Below are 17,177 nucleotides of genomic sequence, written 5' to 3'. Positions count from 1 at the left end.
AGTCGTAAGCCAATGAAGGAGCAACAAAAAAATAACTAAGAGCGTGAAGAAGAGAAGATGGGTTGTGAATGAAGGGGGAGTCGGTGCACATAGAAACGAGAAAGACGAAGAAGAGCGAGAGACGACGTCGACTCGCTGGACACCCAAGAGCGATAGATGCGTGGCTCCACAGACACTTGATAGTGACGCAGGAAAGTATCTGCACAGCACACACACACACTCCCACTATGAATTGTCGATGCGACTAACCTCCCCCTACTCCTACGCGGGTAGACCCTCTAGCGGATATTTTCTCCTCCCTCCAACCCTCTCTGCTGTGATGCCCGGAGAACAAGAGAAAGTACTCACTTTCTACTTCCACGTCTTCGCAGAGGTGACTCACCCGGTTTTCAATTGGTTCAATTTTTTTGTATGCACTTAATCGTTTTTCACCTTTCCCTCTCCCCCGCCATCTTGTCTTTCAATTTCTATGTCGGTCAATTCGGATGTCAGCGCAGACACACAGACGCGTGTGGAGAGTGAAGCGTGAGATAGACAGAGGGCGAGCAGCACAGCGGCTACAGACTCGTCGCGGACTCACCTCTTCCAGCCATCCGTGAATGCATGCATGCACGTGAGCAAGATGAAGTGGCAAAAGACGCGTGTTATCTGCTGCCCTCCTGCGTTTCTCACGCCTCGGTCTACGCCTTCTCCTCAGCCTTGGGTTCCATCCCCTCACGGTAGCGCCATGTATGTAGGCAGTCGTGGGGGTACAGGGTGGGCAGGTACAGAATCTTGTCAGAGTCAGGAGTGCGCGTGCGCTGCCAGTCGACGTCGTGTGCGATGAGTGCGAGGTATACGGTGAGGTGGTTAATGGCGTAGTTATAGCCAACACAGCGGTGCGGACCTACGCCGAATGGGATGAACTGCTTCGCGAACTTGCGGTCCTCCTGACGCTCAGGCCCCATGCGATCAGGGTCGTACATGTCGGGGTTTGTGAAGCCCTCTCTACAGCACGCCAGGAGCGACGGAATGATCATGCTGCCCTTCGGCACGACCGTCTTCTCGTCCAGCTGGAAGTCGCTGTGGACCTTCATGGGCACCATCGGCGCCGGGGGAAAGAGGCGGAGCTGCTCCATCACGCACTGGCGCGTAAACATCATCTCCTGCACCAGATCATACGTGAGCGGCTCGTTGTTGGGGCGCAGGCGAGCCTGCTCCTTGCGGACACGCTCTAGAATCTCTGGACGGTCGGCCATCGTCGCCGTGATCATCGTCATGCTAGCAGTCAATGCAGCCTGAGAAGCGAAGAGAAAATCGAGTATCGTGTCCGCCATGGCGTGGTCAGACGAGTACGCCGGCGCGTCGCCGCCTTCTTCCTCCGCCTCCTCGATCTTCTCCAGCACCGTCGCCGTCCAGAAGTCGAGTAAGCAGTGCGGCTCAGCGTCCGGCTTCGTCATGCGGGCCTTGCTGCGGCGCACAGCAGCCTGGAGCTCCACCATAGTCAGCTTGCGGGCCTGTACCGCCTTGTACAGCGAGGTGCCAGGCAGGTACAGCGGGGCTGAGAGGAAGCCACGGGTGATGATGTTGTAGTTGTGAGTGAACTCGGTGCGGTTGTGCAGGTGCTCACCAAGGAACACTGTCTGCGAGGTCTCGAAGTTCAGCTCGCGGATGTGCATGCGCATCTCCTCTGGCTTGCCGCCCCACGGGAAGTCCCTCACCCAGCGACTCATGTGCTCGTGAATGAGGCGCTCTTGAATCGGCAGGTACAGGGAAAGGGCCTTGGTGGTAAAGAGATTCATAAAACTGGAGCGCAGCGCCTTGTGACCGGGGCCGCTCTGGAAGGCAATGTTGTTGTCGCCGAGAATCAGCTTGCCATTGGGGTGCAACTGGAGCGTAAGAGTGTCCTCGCCGTTGGTGGTGAAGATCTTGTGGCACAGGTCCGAGCGCGTCACGAAGACAACAAACTGCGTGAGGATGGCCATCCAGCTGTAGCCATGCGGCTCGTATTGGCGCTGTCGCTCCCAAAAACCGTAAGGGTCCCTAATCATAGTGACAACCCCACCGAATACCGGAATCGCCGTCAGCGGGCCAGCCATCTTGAATTTGTGAGTGCGTGCGAACATGATGCTGGTGAGCACGTACGCCGTGGCGTAGGCGAGAGCTAGGAAAATGGCCACCTCGACGGCATACGGCAGCTGAACGCCGAGGAGACGACTAAACGCGGCCATTGTGTAGCAGCGAACGAGGGGATGAAAAGAGATTCGACAGACGACCGTGCTCCCTGTACTTTTGTGAGCGTTCAAAAGCGAAGGGAGGAAAAGGAAGCGGAAAATGCGAAGAAAACTTGATCAAGGTGAACAGAGCACTACGAAGCGGCGGAGAGGAAGGCGCAGAACACACACACGGGGGAGTTTCCGGAAACGCAGACTACGCACGTGCGGGCAGAAATTACCGAAGTGTACGTGCTAGGGGGAGACCGAACGGTGCCCCTCCGATCGGTACACGCAATTCACGTTCCTTTCTACACGGATGATAACGTGAGGTATGATTCAATCAATTTGCGCATGTATGCGCATGTGCGTTGGTGCGTATCTGTACGCTGATGCCCAGGTGAACTCGCGCAGAGGGCGCGGCAAGACCGAAAAAGCAGGAGAGGTGGGCGCAGAAGTTTGGCAGTGAGCACACACACGCCTTTTTCTTTGGGGAGGTTCTTCTTCCAGCAGGCCCAACCTGAAGGTTAGCGGGCAGCACTCTCCGCAGCAGTCACAACCGACCGCTAAGCTACGCGCAAGCAGCGACCACAGGGATATTCGAAAGAGAACGTGGGCTGCGTGCGAGCTGAGACAGACACATGAATTCAAGCATGAACGCGCCTCGGCAAACCCCCAAACGTGCACGGTGACAGAGGTCAGCTGACGAAACCTCGAAGGGGCCACTCACCTTCCCTTCGCGCAGTTTATGTCATCTTCCCTTTTTTTGCTTAACTATTACACAATGTCTCAGCAGTCTTGTCGGCACTGCCATAAAGGCTGACAGGGGGTGCCGTATGGCGCCGAGCCGTCGCCAACGGGTCGAAGCGTAGCAGCAGAAGAGAAAAGCATGGGGGGGAAGTGCGATCGGGCGAGTTCGGGGCGTGGGGTTCGTTTACCTGCGGCGCAAAAGCAGGGGTGTCCAAAGAAGAGTGCACCCCGCTCCCGTGCGCGGAGGAAGCGCCGTGCTCAGCCCACGCACATCGCCACAGGGGAGGCTGCGCTTACTAACAGCAGCTCAAAGGAAGAGAGCGACACAGAGCGAGGGAAAGGAGAGGGTGAGCAAGTCCGTTCACGTCTCCCGAGATGAGGGTGCGTTCGACAGCTGCACGGCCACAGGAGGTTTGCTTCTCCGAACGGCCTCAGAAAAACACTGCAGTGCCTCCGCTGCCCACGCCCCCGATGCTGACCCTTTGGCAGTGCTGACCTCTTTCTTGAAAAAGACAATAATGGCGCGCGCCTCTGGTGTCATACCGAGTTCGCGGACACTCATGTACACGCGTGGCCAACATGTGCGAGCCAACCGACTCAGAGAGCCGTTCGTTATCATGCGTGACCTGTGCTCCACCCAATTCAGCCCATCCTTTTCGAGGACTACTCGCGATGCCTCAGGCGGCACCGACGCCAGGGTGTGCCGCAACCGAAGACCGAAAAGTTCACAGAAGCACGTCAGCGCTCGTTTCACGTTCGTGTGCACCGCCTTGTTCGACTTGCATGCCATCATCTCCTCCCGCTCTGCGCAGCTGCTGTCCGCGTACACGACAGGGAAGAGATACTGCAGGAGCAGCGGCACACAATCATCACTAGTGCTGTCGGGAGCAGCAGCGGCAGCACTTTCGGTGGCAGCTCTCAGCTTGGGCCACCATCTGTGGCACTCTGACCCGAAGAGCACTGCCGTCGTAACTGGTACGAGGGCGGCATCCTCCTCCAGTCCCATCTGAGAGACAGCCGCGCTAGGCAGCGGAGACTCGCCCGTTAGGAAGGCGAGCCAATGGCACCGCCTCGTATCCCTCGCCTGCAGCCGTGCCCCCTTCTCGCTCAGGTATGCCATCGTGCGCTGCCGCCGTCGCCGACGCCGCTCCCGTGCCACGCGGACCCTGCCTAGTCGTGAAGCCGGTCCCAGAAGATGCTCCTCCAGTCGCAGGTTTAGAAGCTCACGAGCAGCTCGGCGGTTCAGCCAAAGCGAAGGAAAGCGGCTGAACTTCACGATGAGGCCAGACGGTACGTGTTTGACAATAGCGGTCTGCATTCGCCTGTTCGTGGCCTGCCCACCGGGACCCCTGCCAAGCGTGCTCTCCTCCTCCACATCCTCCTCGCGGAAGAAGTACTTCTTCTCGAACGGCACGCTGTAGTATTTGGTCAGCTTAGACGAGGCCTGGTCGCTCTGTCGTTTCTTTCGCCTTTCGTAGAGTAGCCGCAGGATGTCCAATCGGTCACGCGGCTGCAGGGCTTCGTAGAACTCCTTCGCATCTTGCGCTGACTTTTTCTTCATCATGTCCACTAGCTCCTTCGCCTGTGCAACACGCCCGCGCGTGTTGAAGGCGGCAAAGCGGCGCCGACTGGGACGTTTCTCTACACTTTCGCCACCGTGCACGAAGCATGCACCATCGTAGATGGTGTGCGAGAACACAGAAGAGCGGGTCACCAGAGCAGCTCGGCGCATCCATAGTGTTTGCATGAGAGACGCACCGCGCGCGAAAGCCGCAGCGCTTCGCTTCTTTTACTCGCTCGCCACCCACGTGAGTGCACCCTTGGCTGTTGCACTCCTGCGAATTTGTGAAAGTCACGTTCGTGGAACACGTGCCGTCATGCACATGTTTCGGCCGATATGCGCAAACAGCGCACCGTGTATCCCCGTCAGGAGTACAGAGAAGAGTCACGGAAAACAAACAGAGAGAGAGACCACCAACACCCCAATGCGTGCAAAGAGGTATTGCCACAAGGAGCAGCGAGGGATTTCATTGTAGGTTGAAAACTACGCATCTGGACAGATCTGCGCGATTCGCATGGAGAAGATGTCACCTTTCGTATACACTCTCCCGTGCCGGCTCACTGAGAGTCGAAAGAGAATAAGCAGCCGACCCGCCTCGCAAAGGATGATACACATCCCCGAGAAAAGTCCCAAGCAGCTCAACTGGAACATGACCTTTCTTTATGGGAGATGACAATAAACTAATGAGATCCGCCACCCAACCATGGTACCAGGGTGTGAAGCCCACGCTCTGTGTGTGTGTGTGTGTGTGAGGGGTGGTCAAGAGCCTGCAGCCCGGTCTCCGGGCACGGCTGCGGACTCTTGGTGTCGGCGGACAGCGCCTGGCTGGCGCGGTGCCGAGGAGACGTGCGGCCATGATCGCGCCAGGACCAGCTCACGACGGGTCGCGCTGACGATCCAGCACATATGCGCGCATGCGCCCACTGCTTTTCTGCCTTTGCCGCGCTGCGGTGGTGTTGAGCGTAGCCGCGGACCCGGCCCGCTCCGCATGCACTGGAACAGTAGTGGGCTGGATGGTGCGACACGGTGATGGCTGTCCCGGCACCTCGACGCGTCCTCGGTGCCAGTGTGTACGCTGCAGGGGATGCACCTCACCCCTGCAGGTCTGGAGGGCACCTGCTCTCCACGGTTTTCAGCCTTCCGGTGCAGCAAGAGAGGGGGCACGAGTGGTGAGCGAGAGAGAGGTGCCCCGTAGTGCATGCCGATGATGCCCACAGTGCATGCGCGCGAAGCGTGCGGCATCTCCTGCGTCCGACCGCGCGGCACGTATCTGAAGAGGGGACGAGGCGGGAGAGGAGGGGTCCGCTAGATGCATGTCCCGACTCGACGGCATGACGGTCGGTGTAAGACGACCAGGGCGTAGCGGCAGCGCGGCAGCGGTGTGTGGGCTGCGGCTGTGCATGCGTGTGCTTTTGCGAGCTGCTGCGTTGTGGCATAATGGCGCATCGAAGCGAAGAAGAAACGATATCCATCTCACACGCACCGGCGGAGAGACACGCGTCCCTTGACTGCCAAAAGTCTGCGAAGAGAACAACTGACGGGTTTCAGGGAAGTGGATCGTTTATCAGAGAGTAGGAATGGGAGCACAGAGCAGAAGGTCACGGTCAGTCTGGAAGCACCTTCCTATATGGCCTTCTCAAGCTGTCGATTTGCAGCCGTGCTTCCCTCAAACGGGGCAACATTGAGCCAAGCCCGACATTATTGTAGACCGTAAGGCATGTTGTGACGCGGGCCATCCTCTGAGTGCCGTGGCGTCTCCAACTCTAAGTCGGGTAAAGCAAAATCCTGCATCTCGTACTGACGGTCAAACGGTCCAGTGCGTGTCAGCACCTTGCGCTTACTCCACTTATCCACAAAAATACTTTTCTGTGGGTACGGCCCCTTCCAGGGATCTAGCCGATCCTTTAGGATAAAGTCCTGGTAGTCCTCCCCGAAGAGTTCATTCGTGCCGCCGCGGTAGTTGTACACGTGTTGGTAGTACTGTTTGCGCCACTCCCAGCCGGCCTGCTCGGATGCCAGGCCGTTGTGCGAGATCAGTATAACGTCGTCATCCTTGGCGGGCTTCATGAAGCCGTACATTTCCTGGAACTCGTCATTCGTGAGCTGCAAGGCGTACTCGACTTCATCGCGCGGGAGCCACATACTGTGCGGCACCCAGGAATGCATTTTTGCAGGCGACATACGGCAGTCGATGATGAACGTGCGCGGCTCAGGATATCGCGTGAGATGTTCAATATCTTTCAGATAGGCTTGGTGGCACAGCAGGTGATTATAGGCGGCATACTGGCCCTGCTCGTAGAGGAATTTGTGCCGATCAAAGTACCACGGCTGGTACTCCTTCGGGTGCCAGTTGAACCACTCTCTAGGGTTGATCTCACCATCGATCATCATGTGGTGACGCGTGCGCCGGTCAGACTGAAAAAGAAGACGCGCCGCTTTCATGGTTGACCTTTGTGTCGCCGAAGCACTCTGAGCGAGAAGAGACAGCCCGGTAGGGCAAAGAGCGTCGGCAAGAGCCCCGTCAGAAAGAGCCTGCCTGACGACAGCAAAGCACTGCGTGCAAAACTCAGCAAGGGAGGACGAAAGAGGATGCAGAAGGAGTAACGAGACGGCGCACGCTTCCCGCCGTGAGCATCGACTTGGTTACGACAAGATGAAGAACAGAAAACAGAGTTCCACTCTGCTTCCTTCATCTTGCGCGTTGACGAAGATACGGCGCCATGCGATTCCACTGACGTACACGCCTCACAGAAAATATGCTCACCGGCATTCCCGTCACTCAGCAACGCACTATTTTATAGACTCTCTTTGCGTCGTCAGCCATTCCTTTCCGGCCGCACTCAGTTTTGTTCCGCTTTACATATCTCGCTAGCACCCTCACCATTGTGTGCACAAGTCGTGTTCAAAATTACAGAAGAGAACGCACCACAGAGTTGAAGGCTGGAAACTGCCACAAGTACGGACAGCACTTCTAGCCCAATCCCCCTTCAAAAATGACAAAAAACACGAGCGACGCCTTTAGTGAAGGCCCTGTTAACGCTGTGAAGTATCATCGACTGAACCCCCTCCCGTCAACCGCGTGCCACTCACTGAACGCATCGAGACACACTGATACAAATTTTCGGCCGAAACGCATCAATCCATTCGCTCCTCCTCACTTCAATGTGCCATTATGCCACAACGCAGCAGCTCGCAAAGCACACGCATGCACAGTCGCAGCCCACACACCGCTGCCGCGCTGCCGCTACGCCCTGGTCGTCTTACACCGACCGTCATGCCGTCGAGTCGGGACATGCGCCTAGCCCCCCCTCTCCCGCCTCGTCCCCTCTTCGGATACGTGCCGCGCGGTCGGCGCCACTCGGACTTGAGTGCGCTGCACGCATAGATTATCCAAAGCGGGTCGCGTCCAGCGTCCGGCTCGGGGGTAGCAGAGGGTGGTCCAGGAACATGCCGGATGAGCGCAGGGAGGCGGTTGGCCAGCCTCAGGTCAGGGTCCTCTGAGACCCTGCACTCGGCATGGGTGCCATGTTTCCCACGCAGTCGCATCAAGCCGCGGCATTCCACAATGTGGTGTAGGGACTCTTCACATCGTCGGTCGGACTGTTTTAACAGAAACACACACACGAAAAAAAGGGGGTGAGGGAGGGCAGAAACACGGGCGATGAAAACAGAAAAAATGCGCAAACGCGCAGACACAACGCTGAAACCATATTTAACAAGTGGACGTAAAAGAGAAAACAAAAACGCATCACACGTCTGTTACCCAACATGATCAGCGCAGAAAAAAGCACACAGAGGGAAGGGCCCGAAAGGAGGTGGGGGAATAAATGATGATGGGTGATGTGACGCCGTGGCAACAGCTCCTTATAGCGCTGCGCCATGCCAGAAAGTGAGGTTGCATGAGTAGCGGCACACCTCGCAGTCGATGAGAAGTGGGTTGAGCCGTTCAGCTGGATAGGAGGGAGTGTGCGTCGCACTCGGTACGCCTGCACGGCAACACGCCTCTGTGCAGGCATTTGGCTTACTCGACCATCTTCTTTGGCACCTCCCAAGTGAACCCGCCCGTGCCCAGCTCGTCCTTACGGCCGAAGTGGCCGAAGCGCGACGTATCGTAGTAGATGGGGCGACGCAGGTTCAGCTCCTGGATGATGTCGTACGGGCGCAGCTTGAAGTTCTGCTTCACGATCTCCAGCAGCTTCGCGTCATCGTACTTGCCGGTGCCGTACGTCTCCACGTGCATGCTTAGTGGCTCCGCTACACCGATGGCGTACGCGAGCTGCACAAGGCAGCGGCGCGCTAGGCCACCCGCAACGATCGACTTCGCAATCCAGCGCGCGGCGTACGCAGCGGAGCGGTCCACCTTCGAAGGATCCTTGCCGGAGAAGGCGCCACCGCCGTGCGCGCCCCAGCCGCCGTACGTATCTACGATGATCTTGCGGCCAGTCAGACCGGCGTCGCCATGCGGCCCACCACGCACGAAGCGGCCAGATGGGTTCAGCCAGTACTTCGTCTCTCCGTCCAGCATGTTCGCGGGGATCACAGCTTTGACCACCTTCTCCATCAGATCCACGCTGATCTTCTCGTTCGTCACGTGCTCGTCGTGCTGCGCAGAGATCAGCACCACCGCCACGCGCTTCGGCGTCAGCACCTGCTTGCCCTCGCGCGTGTCGTAGTCGTACTCCACTGTCACCTGCGTCTTCGCGTCCGGGCGAGCCCACTCCAGGCTGCCGTCGCGGCGAAGCTCGCTGTACTTCTTTGCAAGGCCGCGGGCCAGCTCGTACGTCAGCGGCATCAGCGTCTCCGTCTCGTCCGTCGCGTAGCCAAACATCATGCCCTGGTCACCAGCGCCGAGATCCTCGCTATCGAAGTTGCCCAGACCCTGGCAGATGTCCGGCGACTGCTGCTCAATCGCAACCAGCACATTGCACGACTCGTAGTCCAAGCCCTTTTCCGCGCAATCGAAGCCAATGTCCTTGATTGTGTCGCGGACGATCTTCTGGTAGTCTAGCACTGCCTTCGTCGTGATCTCGCCGAACACCATCACCATGCCCGTCTTCGCGCACGACTCGCACGCAACCTTCGAGAACGGGTCGCCGGCGAGGCATGCGTCAAGCACGGCGTCGGATACCTGATCGCACAGCTTGTCTGGATGGCCCTCCGTCACGTGCTCGGAGGAGAAGAGGATGCTGTGGACAGACATTGTAAAGGTGAGGTGATAGGGTGAGTGGAAGGCGTGTGGACTGTGGGTAGTGCGGAGGGGACACCGCGTGTGTGCAAGAAACAAAAGACAGCAGGTGTGACGTTGAGTGCGAAGGCGAGAACGTGGAAATGAACACGAAGAGATACGGAGAGATAAATACATCAGGCGGAAGAGAGTGAGACGCAGAGAGCGGGCGTGCAGAGGACGTCGAGGAAGATGCAGCATGAGCCTGTGAGGGAGCGAGCAGACGCACATGCATGTGCACGTCCGCCGTACCCAATCATGCGCCGTTGTTCCCCTTTCAGGGGGGTGCGTGGGCAGGAGTGGATGAGGTCAGCCTCACGTGTCAATGAAGGAGAACCAGAGAAGGGGCAGCACTCTCACTGCCTCCGCGCGGGGGGTTCATCTATCTCTTTGCAGCTCAGCTGTGCTTCTGCACAGCGAACGCGTCTGTGAGTGTAGCCGCATGTGTTTTCGTCCCGTAGCTGAGTGGCGCTTGTTCGTTCATGTTTGGTGCTCGGCCATCTTCTTCGAAGACCCCAGCCAACGCGGCCGAGGGAACTGGGAAGAAGGAAGCTGAGTAGACAAAGAAGCAACGCGTCTGCGTGCGTGAGGGAGCAGCGCTGCTGAAGGCGGCTGACTGCTCTCGAACGCTCACTAATGAATGCTTGTGCATTTGTGTGGGTTACCTCCAGACAGTGACCATTATTCCTCCTCGTCATCTATCACCTCGATTGTGGCGTGCTGCTCTGGTCGTGCGGCCTTGTACACAATCTTCAGGGGTCGGCCAAGCTCCGTCTCCACCACATATTCGACCTGCGCCACTACCTCCTGCGAATGCGAGGCGATCCAGTCCCTGAGGCGGTAGTTGACGATGATGTCTTCTGGCTTCATGGCAGCCGAGCATAGTGGGCAGTTCCACACGTTTTGCCGAGCACATTGAATGAGCACCGCCGCCAACTCCATGCACTGCAGATGCTCGCAGTACATGCTCCGCACAGGGATCTCCATCGTGAGCGTGGTGATGGGGCACTGAATCTTCACCGACGCCTCCATGATTGCAACGACGCCGCGCTCGCCGCAAGATGACGGCGGCGATCCCCAGATGACGGGCGCTCTACGCTTGTGATACGTGGACACAATGCGCTCACCGAGGCGGGCCAACTCTACTTCCTCCACAAGCACACAAGCAATGACGCCACGCCACATCTCCATCTCGGCCACATCGCCAGAGAAGATCACCTGTAAGGAGAAGAAATCCCGTTCGATCGGGAACACAAGGGGCGTAATATCCACCGTGATTGCCGCTTTAACTGCGGCCGCCTCCTTGGCGGGGGAAAGCTGCCAGTTTGGCGGTAGAGAGACGGGTGTGTCATTGACGTACAGCGACATGGCAAGCTGTGCGCCTTCCATCTCCGTTGGCACCATCCACCCCGTAGTGTGCTCATAGGTCTCTGTCAAAGGCACGAGAAGCACGCGCCGCTGCGGCGAGAAGCCCTCCGCCGGTCTCTCGTGCAGCGTGTGAGGTGCAGGCAGTGTCGTGACCAGGTTGCTGTTTTCAACCACCACCGCCCCGAGCATGTCCACGAAGTGGTACACGGGCGACAAGACAAGCCTCGACGAATTCTCGAAGACTTCGTGGCGGAGCACCTCAAGCACCTGGCGCCTTGCAGCCCGCACAAATGGTACGGCGTCCTCGTCCTCCTCGCTCGCATCATGCTCCTCGCCGCCGCCGGCAGACAGAGGCGGGGAAGACCTGCCCGAAGTGCGCTTCGCAACACTACGTGTAGCCGGCAGCGCCTCCCAAAGAGCATGCATCGCACCGCTGGGGCCATGTCTAGGACAAGTTGGAGCCTCTTCAGTCGTTTGAGGAGAAGCCGCCGCGAGCACGCTACGGCGTGTTGCCGCAGGTGGCACCGAAGAGGATGGAGGCTCCGCGGGCCGCTGCCGCTTTCGGGCCTGTCGTCTCGGTGCGTCTTGCCTGCGCAGGCCCTTCGACGCGACAGAGACACGTGCCTGCTGCAGCTCCTGTCGGAGACGCGCTGCCGTTGAATTACCCACCGCGCCCAGCAGAGATTCGATGTTACGCAGCTCGCTAGCAGTGAAGGGCACGGCGTCGCGCGTGTTTTCTCGCTCACTTATCGCAGCAGGCACCGCAGGTGGACCGTCAGGAGGGGAGTTCAGGAGGCGACAGCACTGATAGTCGCGCAGGGCCTTGGCCGCCGCCTCCGCCACCGTCTCGTTAGAAAACCACGCATCCTCTTCGGGGGTGCGGGTGTGTGGTTCCGCGTGCAACGGGCGTACATGGGCCTTGTCAGCAGAGAAAAGAGGATAAAGCTCCCCTGGGCTGTGATAAAACTCTACGCAGCAGTCTTCACCAGCGCACAGAAAGGCCTGCATCTCCGTGTCCGTCTCTCTCAACGTGCCGGGCCACCAAACACCGTCGTCGCACTTGACCCATACCTGCGTGTTGGGCGGATACTGCATCCCCAGACCAACACAGCAACCGAATGGGAATGGATGAAAATGAAGAGAGGCACCTACGGATGCGCACACGGATGGCGCAGCCGTCCCTCTCTCTAAACACAGCGCAGCTCCACACTAGCGTGGGGAAGACGGTCTCCACACGTGTCAGTTAAGCACCTCATCAAAGCGGCACGCGAGCACCCACCTCTTCCCCATCAGTGTGACGCGGGAGCGGCCAGAGAGCAATACACGCAGTCCGGCACACGTGCCACCAGTCCTTACGTGGGCAGTTTCGTAGCCGCCGGGCGAAGCAACACAAAAAAGGGGGCGCCATGGAATAAGGAGTGAGAAGAGAGCAACGTAGAGAGGTCGCATGCAAAGTGAGATACAACAGCGCTAGACCATCGTCAGCGCTGTGCATTGTTGCGCGCAGCAAAGCCGCATGAAAAGAAAGCCTCTGCGCGCAGCTTCCAACACTCGCCCAGCGTCTAACGCGGGAAAACTTGCCTGCGGCCTCTCCACCGCCACCTCCATCGCCGTGCGGGTAGCCGAGAAGAGGTGGGAGAGCAACATTTTGTTATCACTTCGATGTGCCATTATGCCACAACGCAGCAGCTCGCAAAGCACACGCATGCACAGTCGCAGCCCACACACCGCTGCCGCGCTGCCGCTACGCCCTGGTCGTCTTACACCGACCGTCATGCCGTCGAGTCGGGACATGCGCCTAGCCCCCCCTCTCCCGCCTCGTCCCCTCTTCGGATACGTGCCGCGCGGTCGGACGCAGGAGATGCCGCACGCTTTGCGCGCATGCACTGTGGGCATCATCGGCATGTACTACAGGGCACCTCTCTCTCGTTCACTACTCCTGCTCTCCGGGCCTTTGGATTCTTTGTTGGGAAGGCGATACACCATGGCAGCCGTGGTTGACAGCACATGCGTACAGCGCTCGCACATCCACATCTTGTAGTCTGCTTCACGGCAGCCTTGTTGGCGGGAGGAGGGGTGAGGGGCTCACTCCCAGCACCTGCTGTTGCGAGCGATGACATGGGAGGCGTGTCTGGATGGCCTGCCTACATGCACCGCGACAGTTGCGACGCTGCCGTGAGCCTGTGGCGGCGTGGGGCGATTCGCCCCCTTCTGCATCCGCACGCCTCTCACAGGAGTCGGTGTGCCAGGCGGAAGGGGCCCGCGCATAGGCACGCCCCAGCGCACAGAGAGCTCACGGCCTGTTGCAGCGAGGGGCACAGGATGGGAGGGAGCGGCCGTACGCCCTGCACGGAGGTAACTCCCGGTAGCGCAGGAAAATGTGCTTAATTGCGTCATGGCGTGCACCATCATCGCGAGAAACGAGGTCTGATGAGGAGCGTCCCCAAGATGCGAGATTGATGAACACGAACACGGCTTAGAGAGAAGTGACAGTGCGCCGCCGCCTTCAAGAGCAGAAGGGCACTCCTCCGTCTATAGCATGCATGTAGCCTGTCAGCTGACCATTGGGTCTCGTCGCGATCAACACACTGGAGGAAAAGAGGACAACACGGAGAACAGGGTCGGTATACAAGACGTTTCGGTTCAATGCCTTCGTTGCGGTTCGTGTGCGCTTGTATGGTCCACTGGAACGCATCCCGCACGTTGCGCAGGTGATGGATCGAGCTTTCCAGCATGACGTACTCACAGCAGACTGGAGACACCACCACACAGAGAGAAACAGAGAAACGTATCGAAGAGAGTAAAAAGGCAATCCAAAAGCTGAAGATCAACGCGCAGTCTAAAAGTCTAAAGGGGAAGGGGGAGAGAGAGACACACTACAATGTATATATATACATATTGGTGAAGAAGCTCAAACAAAAGAGAAAAGGCGGAAGCGATGGCGCGAAGGCGTGCCATTCATCATGTGACCACCCCGGGCACACGCGGCGATCGGCACCCAAATGCTAGCGTGACCTCCCTCCTCTGTTCTCAGAAGAACAAACCAAGTGGCAAAACAGGGCACACCGATACATGAAAGGCGCAGAGCTTTAAACGAAGATGAGCCGTGTGTAATGTTCTGTTGCCGGCGTTGGAGGTAGCGCTACACCGGCGATGAGCTGTGGTTGACCAAGGAGTGCGCATGTCTCGTGGCTGACTCCTCTCGTGTACGTATACGCTGCGGCGCGGCACACAGCTCATCAAACCCCATCCATTTCCACGCACTCGCAAACTTTGGCGCCACAGACTCTTTTGGGGGCCCCTTCACTGACTCTGTAACACACCTGTACTCACGACTGAGAAGGAAGCCAGTCACCATACGTGCACTGGCTGGGTCCACAATGCACGTAACCCAAGTCCCTCTTATAGGAGACTTCCTCCTCAACGGTGAAGGTGTCCGTGCGCCAGTCCCCGCTGGCGTTTCGAACGGCGGAGACGGATTTGAGAGCCTTGGGATACGACGCAAAGATCACGTTGAGAGGAAGATCACCGCGGTTCTGGGTAAAGATAAGATCGGGGTCGACGCCCTGCTGGGCCGCCACGCGCTTCGCCGTCAGGTGCGCCACCTTCGAGCGGCTGTTGCTCTTCAGCAACTGATTGGTAGGCACATCCGCTGGCCACTCCACACGCTGCCGCTTCGCTTTGGCCGGTGGGGGAGAGTTGGCGGTCGCTTTCTGCACCGACGGTGCGCGGCTAGTGGGAGCCGGCGTCGGCGTTGCCGTCCGAGCAAATGGCCGTGATGGCTCTGGTGGAACCGGCTTAGTTGCCGGGGTGCGTCCTACGAAACCTTTAAGTGGGGTGGCACCGCCGTACTTGCCGATGGCAGCGGTGTTCACATTCTGCGAGGCGAGCGCCGCCACAGGACCGTTGCGCACGTATGAGAAGAGGATCTTGGTTGCCTGGTCGTACTTCTCGAGGAAGTTTTCGCTGGACACTTGCGGAGCAGGCGGAAGTTGGCGGGAGATGTCCTCATCCTTGATAAACTGCCGAAAGAGAAGATCCTCGGCCACGTCGGGGGTCCACGCGACAGCCTCCATGATGACGGTGAGCACAGGCGAAATGGCGACGAGCGGACGGAGTCGCGACAAGCAAATGCTGAATTCTAAAACCCTGTCAAGGACACTCCCCAAGCAGAGGGAGAGGGGGAGAGGGACGAGGTGGTAAAAGGAGGTCAGAGAAGAAAGGGAGAATGGCACACAAAGAGAAACTCCTCCCCGTTGTGCACCTCGGCGATGGGTGACAGATGTCTGTGTAGCGAGGCGCTGGATATTGTGCGCGTGTGAATGAATGCAGGCGGGGACTAAGGTGAGAAGAGACGAGGAGGAGGAAGTGAGCGCCGCGGCACATGCACTGCGCAGCGGTCAGAGCAAGCGAGAGAGAGTCGTGCGACCGAAAGCGGATGCATTCGTCGTCGTCGCTAAGACCCTTTTACTACACGTTAAAAAACACGGCGTGGGCGGACGTGCGTGTGCAGCGATGCAGCCGAGCGCTGGCTAAGAGAATTCAGTTTAACGTACGTTGAAGCGGATGAGCCACTTGGTACGCCACAAACTGCAATGACACTCGTCGGATTCCTACATCCGGGGCCTGGGAGGGGCGGGAGAGGTGGAATGGACTCGTGTGGCTCGGGCTGGTCGACTCTGGGCTGCGAGAGCCAACAAGAGCATCGATGTTCGTTGGCACCTTTCGTACACGTCATTCCTCCGCCCATGAGCGCTGCAGAAACCCCGTCCTCCATCCTTTCCCTCAGCACACGGAAGCCTTCGGTCGTACGACGAATCCCCTTAAACGTTCCACAAGACACCCGCACAAAACGACACATAAAAAGATGTCCTCACAGCGTCGCGCTCACAGCATACGATATGCGCCGTTGCTGCACGTTGCGACCGAGCAACACGATGGATTGCCGAAGCTCTTCGTGTTGCTCTTCACCTCAAGAAGTGCGCCGAAGGCGACGCGCCGTCTTCCCGCCCGTCGCCAGGACACACACACGCGCACGTCAGCGCAGGAAGGGAAAACAGTGCGAAACACACAAAAGACAAAAAGGGAAACGGAAAGGAGAGCAGAGCGGAGAGCGGAAACAAAGCAGGAGCAATTGAAGAACCAGCGGCGGCAGGGGTGGTCGTGGTGGGTGGGTGATTGAGTGCCACCGCAGCAGCGTCAACAGGCACCTGAGGGCAGCCCACTTCAGAGTTGGGGCAGGCAAAAGATTGAAAAGGACATGAATGCGTACTACTACGAGGAAAAAAAACTACATACTGCTCGTCAACGCAGATGGCAGCCCAACTAAGCAGTGGAAAAATGAGACGGAGAGGAAAAGGCAGCATTGAATTCGCTGCGGGTTCGCTTGCAGAGGCAAGGCGGTCGCTCTGCTGCATCACGTATTGACTACCTTCAAGTACGATTTCATGCAGCGAGTATGGGAGACGCCATAATCTCTCTCCCCGGTACTTTCCAGCTGCCTTCGTGACGCGCAGATGTGAGAGCGACTTCTTTTCCCTTGCGAGCCACATCTTCGCTATGGGTCATACGGAGTTGCAAGCAGTCCTCTCCAGCCCAAGTCCAGTGGTAGTCCTCCTCAAGGAGAGTTCCACCGCTATTTCCAATGCGCCACAGTTTGGTATCATCTGCCTCGAGAGGCGGTTCTCGATTTGAGGTGGTGAGCAGAGTAATCACGCGAATGCGTAGTAGCCCCTTGCCTACCGTGTCGAGAAGTTCAGCCTGCCTAGCTGGCGGGGACGCAACCACGATGCTGTCAATACATGGTATGACGCTGAGCAAAAAATCGATAGCAGTCCACACCCGTGTAATCGACTGCGTCACCGCCACGCCCCACCTTCCCCTTGTTGGAGTTGTGCGCAGTCGGCAGTATTCACCCCTCCTCTCCGGAGCATGCACATCGCTCTCCTATTCCCAGGTACGAGGACAGCGCCATAACACGCATCGAAATCCAACGCGCAAACGCCATTTGCGCTTGTTCACGGTACGCCCCGCTTTCTGTCCGGCTCGGGTGGGTCAGGGTGGGCACAACACTCCTCGGGAC

At 58.2% G+C, this 17,177-nt stretch overlaps 6 protein-coding genes across 6 annotated transcripts; all 6 read right to left on the bottom strand.

The window, feature by feature from the left end:
- Positions 1-680: 680 nt before the first annotated feature.
- LMXM_29_3550 (cytochrome p450-like protein) lies at positions 681-2,210 on the bottom strand (the record flags this gene model as incomplete). The annotated part of the gene is made up of 1 exon (XM_003877451.1): positions 681-2,210. The coding sequence occupies one exon, from the start codon at positions 2,208-2,210 to the stop codon at positions 681-683; it is 1,530 nt and encodes a 509-aa protein (XP_003877500.1).
- A 1,093-nt stretch (positions 2,211-3,303) lies between these two features.
- Positions 3,304-4,674, bottom strand: LMXM_29_3540 (conserved hypothetical protein; the record flags this gene model as incomplete). The annotated part of the gene is made up of 1 exon (XM_003877450.1): positions 3,304-4,674. The coding sequence occupies one exon, from the start codon at positions 4,672-4,674 to the stop codon at positions 3,304-3,306; it is 1,371 nt and encodes a 456-aa protein (XP_003877499.1).
- A 1,527-nt stretch (positions 4,675-6,201) lies between these two features.
- LMXM_29_3530 (conserved hypothetical protein) lies at positions 6,202-6,945 on the bottom strand (the record flags this gene model as incomplete). The annotated part of the gene is made up of 1 exon (XM_003877449.1): positions 6,202-6,945. The coding sequence occupies one exon, from the start codon at positions 6,943-6,945 to the stop codon at positions 6,202-6,204; it is 744 nt and encodes a 247-aa protein (XP_003877498.1).
- Positions 6,946-8,524: 1,579 nt separating this feature from the next.
- Positions 8,525-9,703, bottom strand: LMXM_29_3500 (S-adenosylmethionine synthetase; the record flags this gene model as incomplete). Its single annotated transcript, XM_003877448.1, has 1 exon — positions 8,525-9,703. One exon carries the CDS (start codon positions 9,701-9,703, stop codon positions 8,525-8,527), a length of 1,179 nt encoding a protein of 392 aa, XP_003877497.1.
- Positions 9,704-10,408: 705 nt separating this feature from the next.
- LMXM_29_3490 (hypothetical protein, conserved,lorien protein) lies at positions 10,409-11,521 on the bottom strand (the record flags this gene model as incomplete). Its single annotated transcript, XM_003877447.1, has 1 exon — positions 10,409-11,521. One exon carries the CDS (start codon positions 11,519-11,521, stop codon positions 10,409-10,411), a length of 1,113 nt encoding a protein of 370 aa, XP_003877496.1.
- Positions 11,522-14,424: 2,903 nt separating this feature from the next.
- LMXM_29_3480 (conserved hypothetical protein) lies at positions 14,425-15,171 on the bottom strand (the record flags this gene model as incomplete). Its single annotated transcript, XM_003877446.1, has 1 exon — positions 14,425-15,171. One exon carries the CDS (start codon positions 15,169-15,171, stop codon positions 14,425-14,427), a length of 747 nt encoding a protein of 248 aa, XP_003877495.1.
- Between the last annotated feature and the right edge of the window lie 2,006 nt (positions 15,172-17,177).

Source organism: Leishmania mexicana, chromosome 29, assembly GCF_000234665.1.
Source record: "Leishmania mexicana MHOM/GT/2001/U1103 complete genome, chromosome 29".
Taxonomy (NCBI): Eukaryota; Euglenozoa; class Kinetoplastea; order Trypanosomatida; family Trypanosomatidae; genus Leishmania; species Leishmania mexicana.
This window is presented reverse-complemented; position numbering and strand designations above follow the sequence as displayed.